The 13086-nt window shown below is 36.4% G+C and overlaps 1 protein-coding gene across 2 annotated transcripts in view; it reads left to right on the top strand.

The window, feature by feature from the left end:
• The window catches only part of LOC125675367 (interferon-induced protein 44-like), a 58287-nt gene that overhangs the window by 22808 nt on the left and 22393 nt on the right, over positions 1-13086 (top strand). The window contains exon 1 of one of the 2 annotated variants that reach the window (XM_056160542.1): positions 10634-10829. The exons of the other annotated variant lie outside the window; for it this stretch is intronic. Coding sequence (XP_056016517.1) covers positions 10761-10829 — 69 coding nt within the window. The 5' untranslated portion in view covers positions 10634-10760. Of the gene's footprint in view, positions 1-10633; positions 10830-13086 lie in introns of those variants that run through there. 2 annotated transcript variants of the gene reach the window in all.

The following is a 13086-nucleotide window of genomic DNA, read 5'->3' as shown; positions in this document are numbered from 1 at the left end:
TTCTACCAAATATATATATATCAACTAGATCTTATTCTATTGATACTATTGATATGTACTGCTTTTAAAATTAATGTTGGTATTTCAGAACCTTTAAAGAAACCATGGAGAACAATTTCGGTGAAATGGGATGATCCCTGGATACGAGAGGTATCTTTAAGATTCGATATATTTTTGTGTTGTCCATCATCCCCATGTATATCTAACATATATTTGACAATCCCCATCTCTACATCAACCGAACAGGTCTTGGTGAAACTAAAGCTGTGAAAGCCCCATTTCTCACGGATTAGGAACCGGTAGATGCCGGATGCAAAATTCTAGCCATCCGGAGTTATCCGGTGTCTTTGAGTTATATCACGTGCAGACACATAAAACGCCGGCTTCTCTACGGATAATCACGGAAGCTATCCGTATGCCTCCGGAAAAAAAAACAACTATCGGTTGGTGCCGGCCTGATCACCGAGAGTACGAAGATAAACGTATCTGTCGGACCTTCCACGCTTAGTTTACGGAGATACACGAATATCCACAAGTTACATGTATCACGTACTTTGTCACCTGCGCTTATCAAGATTGTTCGTGTAATTTCCGGGGACAATCTATGTACAATCCGTAGACATCCGTGATCTTCAACAGAAATTGTTCCTACGCAGAGGACCCCGGACTCTACACCGACACTTTTTCGGTTTCACAGATCTCTCGGTTGATACACTGAAGTACACGGGTCAATACGAAGGATGTTCGTCCGGGACAATTCAGGGGTGATTTAAACATGTTATTTTTTTCACCGGATTGCCTTGACCAAGCCGAATGTAAATAAGGTTTATACACGGTGATGACGGATTGTCACGGACCATCAGAGATTAACGATCTGGGATGATCCGATGTCCGTGAATGTGTGAAAAGGGCTTAAGAAAAACGTGAGGATAAATAACAGTTATTAATCTCATCAATCTTATAAAGAATACGGGAGCAGAAGAAAAGTGGACCCCTTGAAACACAAGAAGTGGGATTTGGTGTCAAATACGAGTAAACACCCCCTGTTGATCGGTTCTGCTCACCATTGGCCCTCTTTTTAGCTCTTCTGAGCCGAAGGCTCAAAGAGCTAATGCTATGGCCATTTGTGGGTGTGTGGTGTGCGGTGTGCGTAAACTTTTTAGAAAAAGGGCTATAACTCAAGAACCCCTTGGTCAATTTTTTTTAAAATTGCTTACAGGGTATCATTGGCCCAAGGACTTTCATACATACTAAATAAAGGGATGTGGCCCTTTAACAAGGGGAGATAATCAGGAAAATACAAACAAAAGTAGTTGTTGCTAAAAAATCTTCTTCTCAAGAACCACTGGGCAGATTATCACCAAACTTACACATAAGGATGAGGATCTGTTGTAGATTAAAAATTGTTCAAGGCATTACCCTGGGGCAAAGGGCATGGTCTCAAGGTCACTTCAAAGTTGACCTAAATTTATATTTCCTTAAATCTTTGATATTTTAGTCATTATAAGGACTAGGATCATCAAATTTTGACAGTTGATGCATCTTAGGACCTTGTGTCAAGTTGTCTCAAAAGTAGGTCACGGTGACCTACTTTTTGAATTTTGCAGGTATTTATTTTAAAATTAATTTTGATGCATATCTTGGACACTTTGAAGCCTATGATCATCAAAACTTGTCAGTTGGTGGATCATGGGACCTTGAAATGCGTCAACTAAAAAATAGGTCAACGTGACCTACTTTCTGAATTTTATGGCTTATCATTTATAGATATATTTTAAGTTGTTATTTCAAATACCGAGAGATTTAGAATCATCAAATCTTGTAAGTTGATGCATCTTGAGGCCTTGAAACATATTTATAAAAAAAGTAGGTCACAGTGACCTACTTTTTGAATTTTGCAAATATTCAAATTTCACATTTTCAATTTTACATGCATATTTTGGGCACTGTAAAACCTAGGATCATCAAACTCTGTCAGTTGATGCGTCTTCAGTCTTCGGTTTGTGTCGACCAAAAAGTAGGTCACCGTGACCTACTTTTGGTATTTGACAGCTAAATTACTATATTTCAGACACTATTTGACCTACAATCATCAAACTTTGACAGTTGATGCATCTTGAGTCTACGGAGTGTGTCGACCAAAAAGTAGGTCACCTTGACCTACTTTTGGAATTTGACAGCTATATTTATATATTTCAGATACTATTTGACCTACAGTCATCAAACTTTGTCAGTTGATGGGTCTTGCATGTTCGAAGGGTTTCGACCAAAAAGTAGGTCACCTTGACCTACTTTTGGAATTCGACGGCTATATTTATATAATTCAGATACTATTTGACCTACAGTCATCAAACTTTGTCAGTTGTTGGGTCTTGCATGTTTGAAGGGTGTTGACGAAAAAGTAGGTCACCTTGACCTACTTTTTGAATTGGACGGCTATATTTATATATTTCAGATACTATTTGACCTACAGTCATCAAACTTTGTCAGTTGATGGGTCTTGCATGTTCGGAGTTCGCTGACCAAAAAGTAGGTCACCATGACCTAGGATTGGAATTTGACAGCTATATTTCAATATTCAGATACTAATTGGCTTAAAATCATCAAACTTTGTCGGTTGATATTTCTTGGGTTCTCAAAATGTGTAAACCAAAAAGTAGGTCACATTGACCTACTTTTTTGAATTCTTAGGATTTAACTAAAGATTTAGAATACTAAGAGGCTAAGAATAGAAATGGTGGGGTTGTACAATTTATCAAAAGAGCGATTCTAGGCCCTTGGGCCTCTTGTTTATGAAGAAATTGTAGTAATCGGTAGTAAAATATATATCTAAGGAACGATCTAAATAGTGAAACACTAGTGATAAAGATATTTTTCTAATAGTAAATGATATATCCGAACATTTTATCAAGTGTATCTGTTTGAAGCAACGAGTCTTTCAATCTAAGGAATTTTAAGCATAACTACTTTATTTCTGTATCAATTGTAGACAGTTATTCAAATTACGAAAATAGTGTTACCTGATGGGCGACCTACAACACATGATGTTAGCATAGGTTGGGAACTTTGACTGGATACAGGATACAGGAGATGTAGTTATTTCTGCATGATGCTAATTTCCGGGTGTAGGGTCTTAAACATAGTGATACCTCATTAATATAACGTTCACTTCCTGACCGGGAGGGAACTAGTTCGAGTCCCTTTCATATCATTCCCGGGTCAAACACAAGACGTAAACATAGGCAGTGAGTTCAAATTCACCAAACGTTTGGGATGTAGAAGTCAAAACCCTCGTTGCTACGACCCTGATCTCTAAGCATAAGTACAAATCTGTGGTGCATCATCTACAGCTGGTGGCATCTATATATACAATTTTCGACGGGAGCTAATCAAAATGAAGTATGCATATATTATTGTACCACTACGTAGTGTGATGATGCAGATCTGTGGTTCCTATACATCAAATATACATGCAATATGCAATCGCAACGATTCATTACCTTGACGATGAATTAGTAGTAGAAATAATGAACGAAATAATGAACTTCATTGGAAACACAAATAGAATATATATATATATATATATATATATATATATATATATATATATATATATATATATATACATTAAGCTTTATATTAATCATTTCTTCACTTAGGGCAGTTTTGTTCATTTAAGAGTTCATTGCTATGTCTGCGCTTTATATAGAATATTTCGAATGCAGTGTGTATCATGTCTGATCCTCTTAAATGTACGTTAAATAACTGTATCGCATTTCCATTCTCAATGACCGTGTAGCGTGTGACAGCGTGGCGAGAATTCCATCGTCATCGAAAGCAAGTTTTTTTTAGACTTGCCTAGATGGTCGAGCGGTCTAGCGTGCTGGTTACATGCTGCTAGGAGATTTGGTTCCGCAGGTCGTGAGTTCAACCCCGGGTAGGGGCGGAAGTGGGTATCCACATAAAGTGAAATTTTCTGTGCTTTATATTAATTATTTCTTCACTTAGGGCAGTTATGTTCATTTAAGAGTTCATTGCTATTTCTGTGCTTTATATAGAATATTTCGAATGCAGTGTGTATCATGTATGATCCTCTTAAATGTACGTTAAATAACTGTATCCCATTTCCATTCTCAATGACCGTGTAGCGTGTGACAGCGTGGCGAGAATTCCATCGTCATCGAAAGCAAGTTTTTTTCCAGACTTGCCTAGATGGTCGAGCAGTCTAGCGCGCTGGTTACATGCAGTTAGGAGATTTGGTTCCCCAGGTCGTGAGTTCAACCCCGGGTAGGGGCGGAAGTGGGTATCCACATAATGTGAAATTTTCTGTGCTTTATATTAATTATTTCTTCACTTAGGGCAATTATGTTCATTTAAGAGTTCATTTTTATTTCTGTGCTTTATATATATATATATATATATTAATCGTTGCTTTGATTATATAGATTCTTAAGCATCTGGATGCCGTTTCATCAAACATCGTAACTAGTTGCGTAAGCTTAGTTTGGCGTAAATTTCTGACTAGACTAAATATTTTACGTACGTCCGTTTCATCAAATGGTGTAAGATTAGAATTTGCGCAAGTTTTATACTAACTAGTAGAAACACTACGCCAGGTCAAATCCTTACGTAAGTACCTACGTAAGCAAAAATCATGGCCGACTGTTAGCTGTTTGTAAATATATATGGACTTTTTACCGACGAGCTTTGCGTCGTGATCAAAAGACGGGATGCTTTTAGACGTTTTCAACACAGGCACTCGACGTTTTAAATATCTATAATAAAAAAATTGTTTTCCTGTAAACATAATATTGACAAGGTATACCACGCCGCCATCTTGGTTTTCGTTTTTACCAGCTGCATCGTTTGAAAATTTCAGCGAAAAGTTCGATATAATACAATAATTAGAACCCTACCGTTTACAAGCAACTCTGTCAAGGTCTTACCTCTCGCATCGTCATGGTGAACTGGAAATAAAGTCCATTTATCGGCTATAATCAACCGTCAAACATCGTCTACTGCTTCTCAAATGCGAGAAATCGCTGAAAGGTGGACGTACGTTGACATAATTTTGGGATAGCCCTTTTTTCATTGGTCGATAAAATTAAAAATAGTAAATATTATAATTAGCCGTAAATATGTTCTAGTGAGCGAGGTAATAGATCTTGAACATTATTCTATTAATATATACTTTATTTATTTTTTTAAACGTTAAACATGATAACTTCACTTATTCATGCATTCGTTTCTGTTGAAAATAAATTTCATAACGTAATAAGAAAACTTCAAAATTGAATTTACACACACACGCACGCGCGCTTACACGTGGGTATACTCTCAAACGTGCACAGTAACATTTATACATTCATGCAAATGTCCTGTCCTGCTTATCTGCTGTCACAATGGGTGACAAAACGTGGGTTGGAGTTGAAGCGGGGCGGTGGGGGGGGGGGGGGGGGGGTCATGAACATTTCCAATGTTATTTGGTGATGTGATAGATTTACTAAATTTCCCGTGTCAGCCTGTCCCGAAACCACACAATTGTGCAGAGTTTTATTGTTTGCAGGACTGCAACTACCCTGCATTCAGTGCCCCCCCCCCCCCCCCCCCCCCTCCCCCGGCACAAGCGTCAGTGGGTACATTAGCAAGGGAATTCTCATTTGCATAATGATGTCAACTTCCGTCCCTAGATCAGGATTTATCGCATTTTGAGGAGCAGTAGACGATAGTTGATGCTTGATTATATCTGATCAATGGACATTATTTCGAGTTTTCCATAACGATGCGACAGATAGGATATTGACAGAGTTGTTGCTAGACGGTAGGGTTCTAATTATTGTATTATATCGAACTTTGCGCCGAAATTTTCAAGCGATGCAGCTGATAAAAACGAAAACCAAGATGGCGGCATGGTATACCTTGTCAATATTATGTTTACAGGAAGATTTTTTTTATTATAGATATTTAAAACGTCGAGTGCCTGTGGTTTTCAACGATAAATATCCAAGGTCATAAGGGTTACTTCTCGTTGAAAACTAGTAAATTTATGGCTTGCTTTTACTCACTGTATGATTATTTTTCACAAGTGTCTATCTGTACATGAATGATGAATGTACAGTGTTATTCCCAAATCCCTTTGTAAAGTAGCCCACCGTAAAGGGAACACTGACTTTGTTGTATTATATGTAGGCTATTTATAAATCTCTTCAAAATTTCCGCTCTGACTAACTTGGAACAAATGATTAGCGAGCCCGATCTCTGTCGTATGGTGGGTGGATTTACGGGAGTGTAATGTATACTTCATGAACAGTTATTTTAAGATCTACTATTTCCATGGTATATCTTAAATCTTGAAAAAATACCCCGTCTTAAGAGATGCATCATATAACTATATTATGTATTTATTAAGACGGGATTTTGTGGAAGATTTTTAAAATATCAATAATAAAGTTCTCCCAAAAAAAATTGTCTTCGTAACAGTTTGATACTTGACGAATTTCGGTGATAAGTGATGTGCAGGATAATCCGTACAGATATATATTTTATGTTATCAAATAAAGAAAAACATCTACATGTACATGTATATTATAGGCACGAATCGGAGTGAATGCGAGGGGGGGGGGGTTCACCCTGCGTTACTACTCCACTTTTTTAACAATACAAGGTTTTTTTATTTTGTACTGTTAGTGAATGAGAGGAAATTATGAATAACAACTATTTAACGAGGTATGATCATGAATTCTACCCAACCCCCAACCCCCTCTACACACATGATGTTTGTAGGAAAATGTTTTGAGGCACTCATAATAGAATACTCTAACATCCCCACGATTGAAGAAAATGAAACCTGAGAGAGATAAAAATTGTGGAAATCACTGCAAAAGGTTATTTGAAAAGTCAGCATCTAATTTACGTTCCAGCTGCACCCCCGTCACTTTTCAAAACGATGGTACGTGCCTGTATATAATCCCAAACTAACATATTTAGGCATATGAGTCTACATTAATTATCCAATTAAAGTATAAATATATAGTTAATAGCTATGTACAATGTAGATGTATCGTGTAGACCTACATGCACTTAAAATATGATAACATTTGAAATCATAAAACTTTTTGTAGAAAAGAGATGTAAAATATATACATAGGCATATATAGATAAAACAAATTTTATTTATGGATTGATATGTTTGATTTAATATGCAGTGCCCAAATAGTATGGCTTTGGAACATTTCACTGCCTCTGCCAACACGGCCATCTCTGTCTCCTCCCAATCCCGCTTGTGCATTTTCTTTGCGTTCTTTTCATTCATTATTTTGGTCCAGTGATAAAAACGAAAGTATGATGTACGCATGCCCAGGATGCGGTAACTAAGCTCGTAAGCTTAGTTGGAAACTTAGTGGAATAGTAACGTACGCATGTATTTACGTCGTTTTGTGAAACGCGGTTTGCGCTAAACTAAGATTATACCTAACTAGATTTACGTAGTCGGCGTGAGATCTAATTAGTTGAAAATTTACACTTATTGATGAAACGGCGTCCTGATCCAACGTCTGATACTTTCTTAATCAGTGGTTGCCCTTTTCTTAATGTTAAACATTTTATAGGAATTATGAGATTGATCACTTATCGTTATCTTCATTTGTTAATTCAAAATATCTATTTTTTTTATTTAAAAGAATCCACAAAATAGTTTTTTCATGTAAAAACAACTGTCTCGTTTAAAGTCAGAATTTTGCGAATTCTATAGTCATTTTAAGGATCTAGTTTCCCAATAAAACATATAAATGGGTTTAATGCTGTCTGACATGTTTCGTACCGATTGTTAGGCCGTTCTGGGCACACTGATTTTGACTACGGATAACTCCGTTTACTTAATCGGGGTTCAGGGCTCGCGGCGGATGTGACCGGTTTACAGGGCATGCTTACTCCTCCTAAGTACCTGTTCCCACATCTGGTGTCTCCAGGGGTCCGTCTTTGCTCAACTCTCTATTTTGTTTTGCGTATAGGAGTTATGGGATTTCTCGTTGTTCGTTGTCTTCACCTTTCATAATATTTCAGAAAATTCTAATCTCAGTTATGTCCTCTCTTGCTATCCCTATTCCTATCCTTGGGGAAACAATTGTAATTAAACTAAATATACATGTACATAAGCATTATTTTAATTGCATTTTACGTACTCTAGTCTTGCTGTTACAAATAAAAATATAAAGTGGTTTTCAAAAATATTGCTATGAATGTTCCACCTCTCCCATCTTTGGTTTCATTCTAACCTCGTGGTCATCATTTGAAGAAACGTGGATGTAGATTATATGATGATGTTTCTGACTAAGGATGTAAACCTAGATACAGTGGTTGAAGAGTAAACGTTCACGTCAACCAAGCCACTCAGGTAATCTACCACTATTGGTCTTCGTCCTTCATCCATTCTCCGTCATGTTTTAGCAATAGAACATTTATTTCTTTTTTGATAACTACCATTGCAATTCTTTTCAAATTTAATATGAAGGATGTTTGCGACAAAATAGACATACATTTTGAATTCCGTGACTCTTGTACCACTATAGCTTTAGGGGTGGGGCAAAATGTGCCAAAAATAAAAATAAAATCAAAACTTATGTCCACAACCACACATCCGTTAGGAACACTAAATGCATAATTACGTAATCTACCAAAACTGTGAATTCCACGATCCCCGGGTTTGATTTGACCCCGGGGCAGAGTCAAACTTAGTACATGGGGTTTATGTGTAAATCATTCAAATGACATCTTTTTGATGATATTCATACCAAATTGAATCTGAATGGAGCAAGTAGCCCATTATCAAAAGCATAAATTTCATAATCCTAAGGGTATGGATTTTGGTAGTAGCCCTTTAACAAGATTGTAAATTTCATAATACATTTTTACACTTTGTATAAAACATATTTGAGACAAGGGGCATAAATTGTAAATTCCAGGACTCGCGCACCCGAAGGGTCATATGAGTAAGACAAAAACTGCTACAAATTGATCACGTTTCAAAACTCTTCTGTACAAATGCACCTCTCTAAGAAAAAAAAACCAACTAAATGCATAATAATGTAAAGCAGGAAGGTCTCCACCACATTTGTACATTTCATTATCCCAGTGTTAGAAACTCTGGATCCAGGGTGGGGGAAACTTGGTATGTAACATTTAAATAAAATCTATTTTGATGTCATTGACAAAGGGCAAAGATAACGAACTGTAATCAATTTTATAATCCTATAAAAATTTACAATAAAACGTTGGGCAAACACGGGGATCTGGACCTACCAGCGATGGAAATAGGTGCCTAGAAAGAGTAAGCATCCCCCATCGACCGGTCACAAAATTGAGATGAAATCGATATTCAAAACGGTACAAATAGCCTATTATCAAAATTCTAACTGATAAAGATTTTGGTTCCACTGTAGGTACAACATTATTGTTGTGATTATTGTCTTTATCATTTGAAAGACTTTGATTTTGTTAGTACTGTATCAAAACTAAATGCATTTTTATGAAAAACAGAAAAGGATGTTCTAAAATCGTGATTTTTTGCAACCCCGGGGTTTTGACTCGAAAATTGACTCAAAATACTCATATAGTGGTAAACTAATATATAATATGTAACTTCTGTCATCAGTATGAGTACTTTCGGGGCCATTAGTGTTTTGAGAGCTTATCTTGTTTTACACTGCTGCTGTGCTTAATATTAGAGTTTAACTTCGATATACAGAGGAGGAAAATTATTTCACATTTTATAGGCCTTGGGGTTCGAGAAACGTAACAAATACTCAGGTGACCGATCAGACATTTGGGCCTCTTGTAAGCTCTTTTTTCTTTATTCCCTGATTATCCACCCGTAAGAATAGACATTACTTCTAGTTAAACAAAGTTTACACTGTGTTATCAATATTTTATAACATCCAATTTTGGGGTTTCTTCCTCTAATTATTTCAATACCTTTGAGGGGAATTTTATTGTTATTATCTCCCGTTTGAAAACTGTATCATCCTTGAGCTGGATAATGTAAGGTGAAGATAAAGAATAGTGATCAATCTCATAAAGGTAAGCAAATACGGACCCCTGGCTATACATGTATCAGAGGTGGAATCAGGTTTCAAGGAGGAGTAAGCATAGCATCCCATTTCGGTTTCCTTAACTCAAGAATATATTGTGTCATGGTTTGTTAAAATTGCACTTGTGATTTCTGTGAAGATAAGTATTTAAATGTAACATGCAATAATTCATAAAACGCAATCATTGCCCTTCCTTTATTTGAACAAGCGTGGATATATGACAAGCGTAATGACATAAGAGGATAGACATATTCTAATCAGAAAAGCTTAGTTCAGCCTTCGGTTTAAGTGAGCTAAATTCATCAATACATATTCCTCGGCATCCTATTGCATGTACTTCAAAGCGACTTTCAAATCGTTCGCATACCTTGCTTTTCCGTTCTAACATCATATCCTTTCCTAGGCTTTATGCATCTTTTTGTTGATGAAATAAAAATAAAAGTAATTCATATACATTTTCTTTTGATTATAAAATTGATTTACGCAACCCAGTCTTCTGTCGTGAATAACAAAGTGATGTGTTCTGTATTGTATTTTTTCTAGTTTAAGGACGATCTCCTTTTAAAAATCAATACATTCAAACCAGATGGTGGAATCAATTACTTAAATATTTTGCTCCTTGGACAAGCTGCCGCTGGAAAATCGTCATTCTTCAATACATGCTGCACTGCTTTAATGGACGATGAGAAACTAATGACAAACAATCAAGTATACCAGGGCGCTTCCAAGAGTGTATCAACATCGGTAAGTTATGTTGTGTTCATTATACCCCACAAACGGTGTATCAGGGATAAATAGGAACTACAGGGCTTATTGTCTCGTTAAAACAGTAATAACGTGAAATAAGTGATAAATCATCAGGATCAAAGAACAATTGGTTATTTTTTTTTTGAAAAAACAATCTTAATGTGACAAAGTGTATGATATATCATGATATTCCTTTTTCTTACAAAACTATGTTTACCCGGTAATTGCTATCTGTGCAATTATATTTTACTACCTTTACAGCAACGGGTTTTTGTTTGCATCAATTACTCCTATTGGGCTACATGTACCTTATTTTACAGCAGCCATTGCATGCTTTACTAATTACTAGTTTTACACTCTTTTTTGATTTGGTATGTATCAGTTTTGGGTATTTTGGTCATGTGACCGTTATTAATTTGTTGACACAAAGGACAAGCCACGTTCTATCTGATTTTTATTGAATTTCGGGATTGTGTTTTTCGGAATGCAGCAGTGCATTATCATTCATTGTGTCGGTGTCGGGAATTTGAATTTATGTCCGTCTGTGTGCTGTCCGGTCATAACATGTTTCAAGACGAGCCCCAACACTGAAACCTCGAATTTCTTCAATGATGGATGGAAAGGGCATCCCTTTATTACGCGATTATCATACTCTCACATTTCGGTTAGTAAACAACATTGCGTTTCCTATAAGGATGCAGACATCTGTATCATAGTACACATCTCAGGCCAGTATACCTTTATCTTATTGCTTGAATAACCTTTGGTTTTGCAGTCTGTGCCGTCGGGTATGTCAGGGTACATTAATTATTTATCTGAGTGATATTATCATAATTACACAGTGAACCTGCACAAAGATTCATGGTTTTTGTCTGTTTAATATTCATGCCTTGGATTGTGTTTATATAAAATCACTGCAGGATCAGACACAATTTTTACATTTAATTTTCATGCTGGTTCGTTACCTCCTTATATAGTCTTGTTTTGTTGTTTTTTGCAGGATCACGTGTTTGCTCACATACTTGCATAATACAATTTGGTTTCAAGGGCTTTCCTACACATTTAACAGTGGTACAGCGTTTCAGTGGTTTGTATGCTCAAGATACATGTGTACATGTAGCTGGGTTGATATTATTGTTGCTAATGATATATTTCGGACACTTGTTTGTTTGATTGATTCACTACATATTGTTTAACGTCCGATTTGAGAATGTACCACATACATCATTAGCAAAAATAAGAGCAATACCATAAACACACAAATAAGCATAATTGTTTCCAGGTCATCCAGACACAAGATGTATTGATTAATGTTTAATGCAGGACAATGTGCAGAAATATATTAATCATGTGGGTTCAAACACATCGTGTGTTGATCTGCCATATGGAGTCATGCATACAGACCGAAACATTTTATTCATGTATTCAATGAATGGTGAATATAACGAACAGTGAAAAATCTCATAACTCCTATAAGCAATACAAAATAGATATTTGGGAAAACTCGGATCCCTGGTCACATTACAAGTGGGATCACGTGCCTAGGGGGAGCAAGCATCCCCTGTGACCGGTCACATCCGCCATGAGCACTATATCCTGATCAGGTAGACGTGCCATAACGGCCTAACAATCAGCATGAAACACGTGAGACAGCATTTGACCCAATGATATATTGTATTGACGAACTAGATCGTTAAAAGGACAATAGAATTTGCGAGATGCTGACTTCAATCGAGACTGTTGAAATCCCTGTACCATTAACGTGTTTGTCAGTAATCTCTCCCCCACTAAGTTCATTTCACACTATAAAATTGTATTTTCTCACAAAAAGAATTCTAAACTTTCACAATAATGCCTAATATTTTCCGTTCATACAAACAACAAAACGTACGATATAAATGATACCAAAATTAAATTAATTGTAAATTGCGATTTTTGTATGAATAGGGATGGGTACGATTTGAATAATTTTCAAGATGGTTTACTTATATTAACAGAGGAATAAAACGCCAGTCGACGTAAGCGGTGCATGTGACGTCACATCTAGCTGCGATGTGTTTTCTTTCAAACCAAACAATCGCAGCGATTTTCCTTGAATTGTGAACACTGACGATTTTATAGACTACGCGCTGATTCGCTAACATAAAGTTCGCATGAACATGACCCCTAGTCGGATTATGTCAGATCTTCTTACACAGAAGGATTTAAGAAGTTTGATCTTGATTAGATTGAATATACATGTAATCATTCACAT

Source organism: Ostrea edulis, chromosome 3 (genome assembly GCF_947568905.1).
Source record: "Ostrea edulis chromosome 3, xbOstEdul1.1, whole genome shotgun sequence".
Lineage (NCBI taxonomy): Eukaryota > Metazoa > Mollusca > Bivalvia > Ostreida > Ostreidae > Ostrea > Ostrea edulis.
The sequence above is the reverse complement of the archived record's forward strand: the minus strand, read 5'-3'. Positions and strand labels throughout refer to the sequence as shown.